General features: G+C 44.1%; 2 protein-coding genes across 3 annotated transcripts; both read left to right on the top strand.

Moving 5' to 3' along the window:
- Window positions 1-1033: 1033 nt before the first annotated feature.
- Window positions 1034-6124, top strand: TMED2 (transmembrane p24 trafficking protein 2). 2 transcript variants are annotated; one of them, XM_065739169.1, is made up of 5 exons: window positions 1034-1260; window positions 2539-2731; window positions 3151-3171; window positions 5057-5164; window positions 5536-6124. In XM_065739169.1, exons 1-5 carry the CDS (start codon window positions 1081-1083, stop codon window positions 5658-5660), a joined length of 627 nt encoding a protein of 208 aa, XP_065595241.1. In that variant the 5' UTR covers window positions 1034-1080; the 3' UTR covers window positions 5661-6124. The 2 variants fall into 2 exon arrangements, with proteins under 2 accessions (XP_065595241.1, XP_065595240.1); XM_065739168.1 differs by lacking the exon at window positions 3151-3171 and having other exon boundaries at window positions 1055-1260.
- Window positions 6125-7382: 1258 nt separating this feature from the next.
- Window positions 7383-13802, top strand: DDX55 (DEAD-box helicase 55). Its single transcript, XM_065739149.1, has 14 exons — window positions 7383-7490; window positions 7634-7684; window positions 7761-7847; window positions 8351-8442; window positions 8555-8617; window positions 9337-9486; window positions 9894-10083; window positions 10437-10519; window positions 10872-11003; window positions 11124-11216; window positions 11733-11847; window positions 12172-12340; window positions 12704-12996; window positions 13453-13802. The coding sequence occupies exons 1-14, from the start codon at window positions 7383-7385 to the stop codon at window positions 13600-13602; spliced, it is 1776 nt and encodes a 591-aa protein (XP_065595221.1). The 3' UTR covers window positions 13603-13802.
- Window positions 13803-13865: the final 63 nt, after the last annotated feature.

The raw sequence follows: 13865 nt of genomic DNA, 5'->3' as shown, positions 1-13865 counted from the left end.
AATGTTCTCGCAGTGTTTATAGGTGGTCTGGGTGAATCGTTAACGTGCGCTGAATGCTTGCGGGTTTTAATTTCCACCTTTTGTTGCTCTGGTAAACTGAGCGGGCTGAGGCTGCGCAGCCTGGAGAGGAGAAGGCTCCGGGGACAGCTGAGAGCGGCCCTTCGGTATCTCAAGGGGCTGTAGAAAGAAGGGAACAGACTCTTCAGCAGGATCCGTGTGCTAGGACAAGGGGAAACGGTTTCAAACCAACAGAAGAGACTGCACATGAGGAAGAAGCTTTCACACTGCGGGCAGTGAGGCACAGGGTGCCCAGAAAGGCGATGTACCTGCAAGGACGGGGCTGTGAGCACTGCTGGAGCTGTGTGCGTCTTCGTGCACTGCGACCACCCGGTCTTTTAGGGCCCCTTTCAACTCAGATGATTCTGTTCTATTTCTTTCCTATTCTAAACTTTCTCTCCTGCTGCCAGCAGGCACTCATCTTCACTGACCCGGGCCACAGGCCTCCAGACATCTGAACATTCAGCTGCCTAATTTAAAACGATAATCAGCGCTATGCCACCGCGTCTGCCTGCTGCTCGTGAAGCTTCTTACCGAAGTGGAACACTGCAGATACAGCTCAAAGCTCCAGAGCACGGGGAGGAGCCGTGACACGGTAATCCGTTCCCAGCCAACACCTCTAAGGAAAGCAGGAGAGGCAACAGCGGCTGGGCTGGGCGTCCCCGCTCCCTCCCGCACCGCCTCCTCCGCCGCTCACCCAATGCCCTCCGCTCTCCTGCCTTTGATAGGCCCGCTCTCCTTGCCTCGCGCTGATTGGTTTATCGCCCCAACCTGCTCCGCGCTCATTGGTTGCTCTCGAGCGCAGGCTCCGCCTCCCGTTTCGCGCCTCTCTCTCCTCCGGGTTCGGGCCGTCCCTTCCTCATCGTTCCCTCGACGGCCACCGTAGTGCAGGGCCGTACGTGGCAGTGCGGCCGTGCCGGCCTATCAGCGGCGGCCCCGTGCCCCGGAAGGGGCGTGACTAGAGGCCGGAAGCCCCCCTCCCTTTTTCCTGCTGCCCGCCGCTCGGTGCCGCTGGGCTCCGCCATGTCGCCGGTGCGGGCGGTGCTGGCGCTGTTGGCCGCGCTGGCGGCCCCGGCTGCCGCCTACTTCGTCAGCATCGATGCGCACGCGGAGGAGTGCTTCCTGGAGCGGGTGCCGTCCGGCACGAAGATGGGGCTTATATTCGAGGTGGCCGAGGGGGGCTTCCTGGACATTGACGTAGAGGTGAGGAGGGACCGCCTGACCTTGGGCCCCGCGCTGAGATGGGGGGCTGAGCCCTGAGCCCTGGAGCCGGGCCCTGCGCGCCGGGAGCGAGGCGGGGAGGCGGGGCAGGGAGGCCTAGGCGGAGATGGGGCCTTGGGGGGGTGGGCGGGCCGGCCGCGTTTGGCCGCACTCAGCTCTGGGGCCGTGGGATCTCTGCGGAGCTCCTCCGCCTTGGGGTGCTCGGGGGGATGGTGCTCCCGCAGGAAGAGAGCCCCTCTGCCGCGGTTGGAGCCTCTCTCTGGGTTTATCGAGTGTCCTGCGGTTGTGGCATGGTAAAGCGTTGTTGGCGGGAAGAATGAAGTGGTTTTTCTCTTGTGTTGCTCGTTCTGGGAGCGTTCTAACTCTGTTTAAGAAGTGTTGTCTTGAACAAGGCTGATTGCCTTCTTTAATCAGGCTGATTGCTCAGGTTGTAGGTAAGTGCTTTTCTTCAATAAGGCATTGAGTCGATAGCAGAATAATGAATGAGCGTGCCTTTCATCTTGGTGAGGAGCAGATAGTTTGTCTGGGGCAGCTTCAGCATGAGAGCTGTCCCTGAAATCACAGAACTGTAGGGGTTGAAAGGGACCTCTAGAGATCATGTAGACCGGCCCCCCCGGCCATACCAGGCTATCAAATCAAATGCAGTTGTTGAGAATTGTGCAGTCCTGGTTCTGGAAATAAAGGCAGGAGGCTTCAAACTCTAATTGGGGAGGCACTGATGGAAGCTCAGCAGCTGGGTTTGGTGTCCTGGTGTGGTGGAAGACAGAAGGTCACAGTGACTCTCATGGCTTAGCACTCTGCTCTGCCTCTGTCTGAGCTGACAGCTGCAGCATTGCACAATTGTGCTTCCACAGTAGTACTGGTATACTGGAGAATGTCCTTTATACCTTTTAGTTTCCCTCCAAGCATCAGAGATAAAGTTTCTCTTGCAGTTGTTGATGTGGTGAACAGCGAGGGTTGTAGAAGTCTTATGTCTCTCTTGCTGCTGAATGCTTCTTATCTTGAGGACAGGCAGTCAGAAAGCAAAGCTTTTATATGGCTATCTTTACTTAGAGGGCATTTCAAAGATTCCTGTGCAGGAACACACGGAACTGCTTTTGAGTTGTGGGAAGGGAAATAGGAACAACACCAAACCAGTCAGATTAAAGGTGTGGGTAAATCCAACTGGATAACTTTGAGATATGCACCCAGCCAGCATCAATAGACTTTAAAACACTGTATTTTAAATAAAATAAATGATATTTTGTTTTCCCTGTCCAGATTACAGGGCCTGATAATAAAGGAATTTATAAAGGCGATCGAGAGTCCAGTGGAAAATACACATTTGCCGCCCACATGGATGGAACTTACAAGTTTTGTTTTAGTAACAGAATGTCCACCATGACTCCCAAGATAGTGATGTTCACAATTGACATTGGGGAAGCTCCAAAGGGGCAAGATATGGAGACAGAAGGTGAGGAGGATTCCTGAAAAGAAAAAGGCTCTCATTCGGGGGCTTTTACCTACGTGCATGACTTGTGAATGTGACTAGGATGCTCAGAATTCCTGTTTCTTCAGGCGGTCTAGTTAGCTGTCCTCTTGCACAGCTAAAATGGATATGGATGTTTTTAGACCTCGTGGCACAACTTAATGCAAAATCACCCAGGAAATCACTTGGCCGTCTGCAGAAATCAATGCTTTCATCTTTTAGTTTTTCGTCGGTTTGTCTCTGATTTCTAGTTTGCTCAGCAGAATGTAGATTACCATGTGCTCTAGTTGAACTCTTTGATAAACGTGCTAATGAAAAAGTATTTCCTCGTAGCCATGTAAGTTACTGTTTTATCTGCAGCCTTTTGTCCTGTACTTGTGTTCATCTCTTACACTTTTCTCTAGGTGGTGGAGATACCTGGGATGGTATGTGTACTGCTTTTTGAAAGCTCATTAGCATCTTGTCTTTTGCATACGTTTATTCACTAACAGCTAACGTTTGCTTTTTCTCTGTAATGTTTGTTTGTAGCATGAGAATGTCTTTTTAATAAACTACATCAAAGGTCTGATTCTGAGCAATGCTGAGCACTGCAAGCTTCCATCGAGAGGTTTAAATACTTAGCAGCTCTTGGGATCAGGTCCTTGAACTGGCTGTGACACTTTGTCTTCAGGTCATTCTTTATGGCTGACAGAAGGCTCAATTAGATGTTTTAGGTGGAATTGAACTAAAACAATGAGCACTCAGGAGCATTAGATGATGATTACTTCCTATTACTAAAATGAATGTTGGATAATCAAGAGTTTTAGGAAGCAGCAAATTCCATCTAGGATAAGAATTAGCAGACGTGTTACAAGAGAAAAAACTTGAAAGTTGGCATTTGCTGTTAAAGAAGTGTTTGGGTAACAAGTTGTGAAGTTTTCTTTAGAAATCACTAACTGAAGCTAGGAAGAAAATTAAGTCTTTTTTTTCTATTTCAGTGAGTAAATAACTGTGTGAGTTGAGTACTTGATGTCTCTTGATGAAATTTAAAAAAATTCCTAACTTGATTTTTTTTTTAAGTCTCAGTTAAATCATTTTATTGAATGTGAATAAGCATTGTAAATATCAAGTCTAAGGAGTATTAATAGAGCTTTAAAGGTAAACAGTTGTCCCTGTTTTGTTTTGTTTTTAAATGAGTTTAAACAATACCTGAGACTGTAATTTCTTCTCCAATAAACTGTACGTACTGCAGTGACTGGCTGTGAAATTAAGAGATTTATGTTAGCAAAGTGAGTGTTGTTTAGACATCTGCTTGGACTTTAATTAGAACCTGCATGAGTGTTATTCTCTGGACACCTTTTTGTCTGTTACCCAAATATGTACATTTTTAATAGGTTTACTTTCAGAGTGTAATCTCAAATAATAAGTAAAGAAATAATATTAGGTAGCTTCAAAATCAAATATATCCCTTAAAGAGATGTTTGCCTGGAGTGTGTCTGTGGAATGATTGCTCAAACTTCTCTTGGTGCTAGAAAACTCTGGAAATTACTTGCATAATTCATAACTTTTTTTAGTGGGCACTTCTTTGAGCATGAAGATATTTAAAGGATCCTGTGATTGACAAATCACTAAATCTTGGATCTGTGTTCCTCCCATGTGCTGAATTACTCAAGCTAATTTTCTGTTATTGTTAGTTTATTTTCTTACTCTTCTGCTTTTGTGACATACCAGAACCTGAGGCCAGTTCCTGCCTTTTGCCATTCCCCTTTGGCGTTGTTTCTGCTGAATGCTGTGCTGCAGCTAAGCAGGGAGCCCACAAGATGTGATAGATTGCTTCAGACAATCATCTCATTTTGCCAGCATCACGATCTTAAGCTAAATTCTCAGTTGTTCTATTTTTGCCAACTTAACATAACAGCTTTGTTCTAGTTGTTCAGATAATTTGCTTGGAGTATATTGGAACATATTTGCAAAGGCCTTAATGGTGTGGTGATGATCTGCTGTGTTTTCACATTCTGTTTTTCTGGAGAAGTGTGCCCGTATTGGATATAAGTGGTCTGCACTGACTAAATTGGGTGTCATCTGTCATCTAGTTGGATGTGGTGAGAGGTGTTTTCCCACTCAGTAAATGCCACAGTGATGTGTTATGAAAAGCAGCGATGAGACAACAAACCTATTTTGCTGTAAGGGTAGAAAGTTTTCACTGTACAGACTGCATTTTTCAGAACTTCCTCTGTGATGGGAAGTTGATTACAACTGTTCATACGTTCTAAAAAGTTTTTTTTTTTTTTGAGTAAATAACTTTCTGATGCTATTGAAATTATTCTGCAGCTCATCAGAACAAGCTAGAAGAGATGATTAATGAGTTAGCAGTGGCCATGACAGCTGTAAAGCATGAACAGGAGTACATGGAAGTTCGTGAGAGAATACATAGAGCAAGTAGGTGTTTGGAATAAATGCATTGTCATTTGTTTATTTTTTTACGTTTATGTCTATAGAAGCTATTTCAAATTGCTAAAAGGAATTCAGAACAAATCCTGAAACCCTTCTCAACAGGGTAAAAAATGTGATTGACACTTGCAGTCTTTCCATTTGCTTGTCTCTTATGTAATGAAGACTGTTATGCAGAATACATAAAGAGTACAAAGGACAGCTTGCTTCAGGCTGTGCAAGTTCTCAGTTCAGCACAGCCCTGATCCAAGCACCAGTGATGTCACTGTAAGGCTTACATGCAATTATTCAGTTCTTTGACATAAGAAAATATCTTTTGTTTTAAATGCTTTGTTACTTTCTTTTTTTTTCCTCAACAGTTAATGACAACACAAACAGCAGAGTGGTCCTTTGGTCATTCTTTGAAGCTCTTGTACTAGTTGCCATGACACTGGGACAAATCTACTATCTGAAGAGGTTTTTTGAAGTCCGAAGAGTTGTGTAAGAGTACTGTTCCTGGTCCTGGATTTCAGTTCACTGTCTACCAAACATCCTGGTCACAAAAAAAAGTCACTAGGTTTCGAAACCCTCTTTACTGAACTGTAAAACTTATTTGCTTACGTTCCTTCCTAGTTAAAAATGAATTGTTTTTATATATCTTCTGTAGCAAAAGCTATGCTGAAATCTCATCACATAATTGGCCTGTTTTTTTTTTCTTTTCACTTAAACCTGCCTAGTCTGTGTGCTAAGCAAGAACAAAGCAAGCTGCAAATGCTGTAATTCAGCTGTAGTAACAAGCAATGTCAGTGTCTTTTCTAACTTTGTTTTCATTAAGTACTTGCAGTTCTATCCAGGGAAACGGTACAGGGCCCTAACACAGCTGTTGCATTTCACACATCATTAACCCTGCAGTAAGTGTTACCAAACTGAAAGAGTCCCTTCTTCATCACTTATGCAAACTGCCAAGGAGGAGCCATTGGAACTTTATTCTGATGATGAATAGATCTGACAACTTCTGATCTAGCATAGGTACCCAGCTACAAGTTAAAAGAGAGTGCTCAATAACTGTCCTAATTACACCAAGCCACCCTTCAAGATTTTTAATGGAACAGCCAGTATCAGAATACATCCTCTTCCAAATGTTCTTCATGTGGTTTTTAGTCTTTTTCAGGTTTTATATCAGAGCCCATTGTGTGCAGTGTCTTGGCAGACAATAGTTGACCCTTTGGTTGGTGCAGCTCTAAAGCTGAGGCTGTTGGTGCTGTCGCAGAGTGCAGCAGTGCTCAGGATGTCTGGATTCCTGATGCCAAAGGGTTAACGGTTCTGGGGGGTTATTGCAATGCTATGCAGCCCTTGTGTTTAAGTTAAGTGGCAGTCTCTGCCATTTTCTGGTCATAATTAGCATAATGCTAAGTACTGGTGTGTTTTCTTTTTCAGGCACGTGTAGGTTTGTTTTTGTATTAAGTTACTTTCCTTGGTATCTGATGATTGGTTTAAAAATTAAAGACGTGTCTGGTGTGGGTGCTGAGCCAGGATTCTGTTGTGACTGATGTACATTAGTTGTAATCATTTTTGGGGTGGGGTGGGACCTTTTCCAGGGGGGAACCTCTACAAGTTACACACAGCAGTTTTGTACAATTAATTTAAAATTTGTTACAGGTTTTCATGTTCCAGGTAAAGATTTTGCAACCTCGGGCAAACGCTGGCAGCAGTTCCTCAGCAAGGTGGCATTACACCTTATGGTGACTGCTGTGTGCCAATATTTTTGTGTAAAACACTTAAATTGAATTATAAGATGTACATTTAAAATTGCTTGTGAATCTAAATATGACCCAGGTTCGATAAATAAACAAATTCTTAAAAAAAAAAAGATAACTGAACACCGTTGTGTGTGTGTTTTTCCTGTGATGCTTTGTGGAGGGGCTGATTTCAGGGATCCCTGGGTATCCAGGACTCATCAGGCCGTGCCTCAGTGCTGTGGGCAGGTTGAGGAAGTCGTGGTTGTTCCGTGCTGGTGCTGCTCGCTCTGTGCCGTTGGCCGTAGTGTCCGCAGAAGTGCTCTGCGAGTCCCCGTGCAGTGACAACGGGAGCGTCGCTGCTCCGGAGCGGTTTCCTCGGGGGAACCTTTCTCAGGGCGGAACCAAAGCGACGCGGTGCGCGTTTCCGGCCGCGCCCGTTGCAGCCGGAAGTGGCGGACGAGTTCCGGCGGTGCTCGCGGCCCCGCGCGATGGAGGCGGTGACCGAGGGCCGTTGGACGGCGCTGCCCGCGCCGCTCAGCCCGGCCGTGCTGCGGGCGCTGCGGGAGCTCGGCTTCCACCGCATGACCCCGGTGCAGGTGAGGGGACGGCGCTGAGGACGGAGAGCCTGAGGAAGGGGCGCCCGGGTCTGCTCGGGTAGCGCTCGGTGGCTCCTGGGGGGAGCGGAGCCCCCGCGAGAGAGAAACGAATCCGTTCACGCGGTGCTTTTGTCTCTTTTCAGTCCGCGACCATTCCGCTCTTCATGAGTAACAAGGACGTCGCTGCGGAAGCGGTGAGCGCTGCGTGCCCGGGCCGCTTTCCTCGCGGTGTCCGCGGCTGAGGGCGCTGACTCTGGTTCCCTCTCGCAGGTAACGGGCAGTGGCAAAACCTTAGCGTTCGTCATTCCCCTACTAGAAATTCTTCTCAGACGGGAAGAAAAGCTGAAGAAAATGCAGGTAAGGTTGAGCTGTTCGGTTTGAATTTGTTTTCACGATGTATCAGTTCCACTGAAGACCTCAGTAAATGTACCACGAGGTCAAAACGAATATATAAAGTGACCCCTTGGTATGGAGGGACAAGAATTAATGTTGGGGTGCTTTCTGTGCACTTAGATACAGCTTTTTATTTGAAATAAACTTGTTCTGAGCTATTAGAAGTGTATCTTAAAAGGTCACATAAGAGGATGTACTGCAGGCAGGAGTCTTCGAGTACTTTTTGCATCTTAACTTTGAATACATTGTAAGGTACTCGTACCAATTTCTTGCTTAAATATTGTTATTAGCTACTGCTGCTTGAGCACTTTGTTGTAGCAGTTCTTTCAGATGTCTTTTCTATGGAAATGATTCTACTGGGAATGATTTAAGTAAAGCCAGGATCATAAAAGCCTCATATTCATTGACCTTCAAGTGATTGTTCTGCAAAGATTCTGTCGTTTTCCATAAGTTCATTCCATTTGCAGGTTGGAGCTATAATTATCACACCAACGAGAGAATTAGCTATTCAAATCGATGAGGTGCTATCACACTTCACGAAACACTTGCCCAAGTTTAGGTGGGTGAACCTGAAGCTTTTCATGACCAAAGTTCCAAAGTCTTTGGACTTCTGTCATTCATAATCTCACAAAATTTAAAGATGACCTAAATCTTTCTGTTTATTGTTTCAGTCAGATCCTTTTAATTGGTGGTAGGAATCCCATGGAAGATGTTGAAAAGTTCAAAGAATGTGGGTAAGCTGTTTGTCTGTAATCGCTGCCAGTGCCGCACAGTTGTGTTTTTTTCCTTGTCATTAGAACACTCAGATTACAGTTTTGGTCTGGTTTTGCTGGTGCTGCCACTTGATGGTATTGCATAAATATGTTGGGTATACACTGAAGAAATTGTGGTTTATTTCACTGGAGTAAAATGAGCTGTAGTTCAGATGGCAGTGAGGTAAGAAGCAGGGATTGTCTGTGGAGTCAGTCCCATTTCCATGCTGTCTGGGTAAAGAACAGTGTACTGCATGGTGAGCTGAAAGCTGAATATTGCAGTTCCTCCTTGTACATTTTTTAGCAGCAGGAGATTCCTGTGACGTTGAATAATTGGAGCAATTCAGTGCTGATACTCATGGAGGAACTTTGAAGCCATTTTATTTGCCTCTGGCTTTTGGGCAGAAATATGAAACATTTCTTCTAGCTGATAGTTGCTCTCAGTAGTCATTAATAATCTTCTGAACTATCTTTACCACCAATGGTGAGCTTGGAAAAAAGCTCACAAGGGCTTTTTCCTCTTATCAACACGCTGTCTGAAAGGCACTGGGATATAAACACAGGCAGTGGCACACTGAAATTATTCTGTTGCAGAATGTATTCATTTTGAGTGCATGTTTGTGCTGTGATACTTGTTAGCAGCTCCACCAAGGGCGTGAGCTTCCATGGTTACAAAATTGCTGTGTCACTGTCACAAACAGGGGGAACATCATTGTAGCTACGCCGGGCAGATTGGAGGATCTGTTCAGAAGAAAAGCAGATGGGCTGGACCTCGCAAGCTGCGTGAAGTCTCTTGATGTGTTGGTGTTGGATGAAGCTGACAGACTTCTTGATATGGGCTTTGAATCAAGGTATTTAAATAATATTTAAATAACAGACTCTTGTTACACATCTGAAGTTTTGAATGAGTTCATCTTTAAGTGAGCACTCTGTTTTGTTCTTTTGCCTCTGTTTGCTGTATAAAGAATCAGGCAGGAGTGCTTGCTTGACAAATGCAGAGTTTAAGATTTCTTTTTTTCTGATGCCCATTAACACGTATTCATTTAGATATCAGTACTGGCTCACCACAGTGGCTTAAAATGCTGTAACAAGTGAGCATAGGTGACTTTCTTGCAATGTTATGATAAATACTTGAATAGAAGATACCTGACGTTTAGTGATAAAAGCTGTTTTGTTGATAGGCTGATACTTCCCGTGATTAAACTCATATCTGAGGGAAATCTTGGCACATTTATGTCTCGCATGTTTTTACTTGCAGTTTAAATGCCATTCTGGCCTTTTTACCCAAGCAGAGGCGGACAGGTCTGTTCTCAGCCACTCAGACTCAAGAGGTGGAGAACCTGGTGAGGGCAGGTCTCCGGAATCCTGTCCGCATCTCAGTGAAGGAGAAGGGAGTGGCAGCAAGCAACACACAGAAAACCCCAACACGCCTGGAGAACTACTACATGGTATGAGCTCTGTGCTTTGGGAGAGTTCTTGTTCTTTCTCCCTGGTTCTGTCAAGTTTTTAAGTCATGACCACTTAGGGTCACATTAACAAAGGAACCAGAAGACGTGAAAGTCTTGGAAGTTCTCTGAAGATTGGCAGCCACGTTGAGGAGGTCTGCCCTCAATTCTTATTCTTGCTGCATGAGTTCAGCTGTTGGTTTTGTTTGGCTGGCCAGGAGTTGTGATCCCAGACTGCTGCACTGCTGTGCCTCCCTGACCAAACATCTGTGTGTAATGAAAGGAGGAACCTGGCAGATCAATTTGTATCGTCCATTTTCTTACATATATATTTTTTTTCCTTTTGCATTGTGTAGATTTGCAAAGCAGATGAAAAATTTAATCAGTTGGTGCACTTTCTGCAACAGCACAAACAGGAAAAACATCTGGTCTTTTTCAGGTAATCCTGTTAGTGTTTCATGGTGAAGACAGAGTGGTTTCTTCCTTAAATTCCAAAGCTGCTTTTTGTTGATATGGATACAGCTATGTTAAACGTGCTGCATTTTAATAGCTGCCTTAAAGAAAGAGGATAGAAAGAGATTGATCATTTCTTCCTGTCAGGATTGTGTTAGCGTGAGCGTTATAAGGACTATAAAAGTAAAGGTTATAGATGTTATGTTAATCATGGAAGGGATGTGTGTATTTTAGATGCAAACAGACAGTAGTGGGTATTTCTGGAAAGGCTCAGACCGTTCTGAAGTCGGATCAGAAATACAGCGTGATCTTTTACCTTTCTGTCTCCATCACAACAGCACGTGTGCCTGTGTGGAGTACTATGGGAAGGCTTTGGAGTCCTTAATGAAACAAGTGAAAATAATGTGCATTCATGGGAAAATGAAACACAAGCGGAACAAGATTTTTCAAGAGTTCCGGAAGCTCCCGGGGTAAGAACCAGGCAGGCTGCACTGCTCACAAGTGGAAGCAGGAAGAGATGTTTAACTGTGGCTGACAGTTTGCTTTTCTAAAATGACATTGAGTGAAAAAACGTTTTCTCTTCTTCCCAGTGGGATTTTAGTTTGCACTGATGTGATGGCTCGTGGCATAGACATTCCAGAAGTACACTGGGTTTTACAGTATGACCCACCGAGCAGTGCAAGGTACAGTTCCACGTCTCTCTCTCCTGTGCTCCTGTGCCCTTTCTCTTTCTCTACTGTACTGTTTAGGTATAAGCTGAGGACACGTATTTGCTTGTTGCCTTCAGGAAGTTGAGCGACCTTCCGACAAGAAAGCGGCAACTTTTATCCTAACTGATGTGAATGAAGTTGATTGGCTTTGTATGCGTGGTGTGCAAAGTGAAAGAGGTGGCTGCCACTGATGCTTGTGCAGAGAGGCTCCCTGCTGTAAGGGTATGGATGTGACAGGCTGAGGTGTGAATGAGAGCACAGAGCACAGACAGCTATTTCAAATGGTACATTGAGCGTTCACGTGAGAGGAGCACGTAATTTTACTTCTGCTGTCATAGTTTTCCTGTAGCTGAAGTTATAAGTTTAGCTACTCATAACTTTAGTTAGAGCACTGCAGGTCTTCCATTGCATCAGATTTGTGCTTCTGCTCAGTAATGCTTGGGAGTCAGACCGAGCATCTCTCCTTGAGTTATCCCTGTTTTGTTCCAGTGCCTTTGTGCACCGCTGCGGTCGAACAGCACGGATTGGCAATGTTGGCAGTGCACTTGTGTTTCTGCTTCCCATGGAAGAATCTTACATTAACTTTCTCTCAATCAATCAGAAGGTCAGTGGACTTCTATTGCAACCCTATGCAAAAAAGGGCAAGGGAGCAGACAGACTTAAATCTTCATGACAGGCATTTTAAGTCAGAATTCATTGGGCTTAAGATCATATGCTTAGATAATGCTTTAGCAGAAGTGCATAATTAAATAAAGAGAAGAGCTGCTTATTAATCACCAAATTCAACTGCTCCCTGTGTGAACGACAGCAAACGCAGCTCAGAACTTACTGAGCTGGGGAAGAAATGTGTTTGAAGTTTCATAGCAGTTTTTAAGTCATTCAGCTGAACTTTGCCTTTCTTTTTGTATTTCTTTTTTTCGGTTTTCAGTGTCCCATGCAGGAAATGAAACCACAGGGAAACGTGTTAGATCTTCTTCCAAAACTGAAGTCTATGGCCCTAGCTGACAGAGCTGTGTTTGAGAAAGGGATGAAGGCATTTGTGTCTTACATCCAGGCCTATGCCAAACACGAATGCAATCTGATCTTCCGAATAAAAGGTAATTCCCAGCACGAGCTGGGCAGCTTTTACTGTCCTTCAGAAGACAATATTTGGTTTGGCAAAAAACCCCACAATGTTATTATCCAGAAGCTACAGCTTTCTGCTCTCAGAATTATGTCTGCAGTGTCCAGTTGTGACAGAACTCTCATTTGTTTTAGCAGTTTCTCATAATTTTCAGAGAAAACATTTTATTAATAAGTCTGACTAAAACAGACCTGAGCATAAGTGTGATCAAGCATTGCTACTGCTATTCAGTACAAATTTCAAGGTAATGTTTCACGGCTTGTTTTTTTTTCCTGTCACTTTTTAAGTTAACTTTTTATCCAGCAGGAAACTGACTTTGTAATCTTTATCTTAACAGATCTGGACTTTGCTAGTCTTGCCAAAGGTTTTGCCTTGTTAAAAATGCCCAAGATGCCTGAGCTAAGAGGAAAATGTTTTCCAGACTTTACTCCAGTCACTGTTAATACAGACTCCATCGCATTTAAGGATAAAAATAGAGAAAAACAGAGACAAAAGCAACTAGAACAACAGAGAAAGGAAAGAGAGGAAAGTGGAGGAAAAAAGAAAACCATAAAAAACAAATCCTGGTCAAAGCAGAAAGCCAAAAGGGAGAAGAAAAGGAAAGTAGCAGCTAAAAGGAAGCATGAAGAGGTAAACTGTAGCCATTCTATCACACTGCATGTCATTACTATAGCACAGGATGTTCTTCCAAAGGCAGAGAGCAGTGGGATTTGAGAGTGACAGAAGTGAGATGCAGAACAGAATCACAGAAAAAAAACGACTTTCTGGTCCTGGACAGGCACTGCATAAAGGAAAGCTTTTTAAAGCCAAACACTGAAATAGTTTCTCATCACTCGGGTGATGGTGCATATTGCTGCCAGGATGGGCACTGCCTGTAAGGGCCCAGCAGCACTTCAGTGACAGTTCTTTTTCTTGTTGCTTTTTTATATTCCCAAGTTAGTCTGATAGATCTGTTGTAGAAATTGAGTATATTTCCTGCTCGGGCACTGCTGGCAAAATCTAGGTTGTAAAATTCTGTTGTGTTCAGCTGTATGGAAGGAAAGCCTTTTGGTGGTGTTTAACTTGTGGTATTTCAATGGCTAACAGGGCTCTGATATGGAGGATGAGGATATGGAAGAGTTGCTGAATGACACAAGGCTCTTGAAAAGATTAAAGAAGGGGAAAATTAGTGAAGAAGAGTTTGAGAAGAGACTAACAGGTAGCCAGAGTAAATGCAAAGGAGCTGCTGCTGACTGAGACTGAAGGCTGGTGTTGACTGTCACATTAAGATACTCCCATTTCAATAAACGTGTATTTTTATAACAAAATAACAACACAGAGGATGGAATGGATCTAATTTCTTCATAAAGAAACCTGGATTCCACAAACACAACTAAGAACTGCAGTTAAGAACAAAGCTAAAAGCACTGCCCTGGTATGATTTGGCTGGAGCTGCAGCTCTCCCTTAGTGCATTTATTTCAGGGCTTTACTATATCAACATACTTGGTACCCTTCTTTC

Source organism: Cyrtonyx montezumae, unplaced genomic scaffold (assembly GCF_038088225.1).
Source record: "Cyrtonyx montezumae isolate F1298 unplaced genomic scaffold, pur_monq_1.0 scaffold_23, whole genome shotgun sequence".
Taxonomy (NCBI): Eukaryota; Metazoa; Chordata; class Aves; order Galliformes; family Odontophoridae; genus Cyrtonyx; species Cyrtonyx montezumae.
Note: the sequence above shows the minus strand (reverse complement) of the source record. Positions and strands in the feature narration are given on the sequence as shown.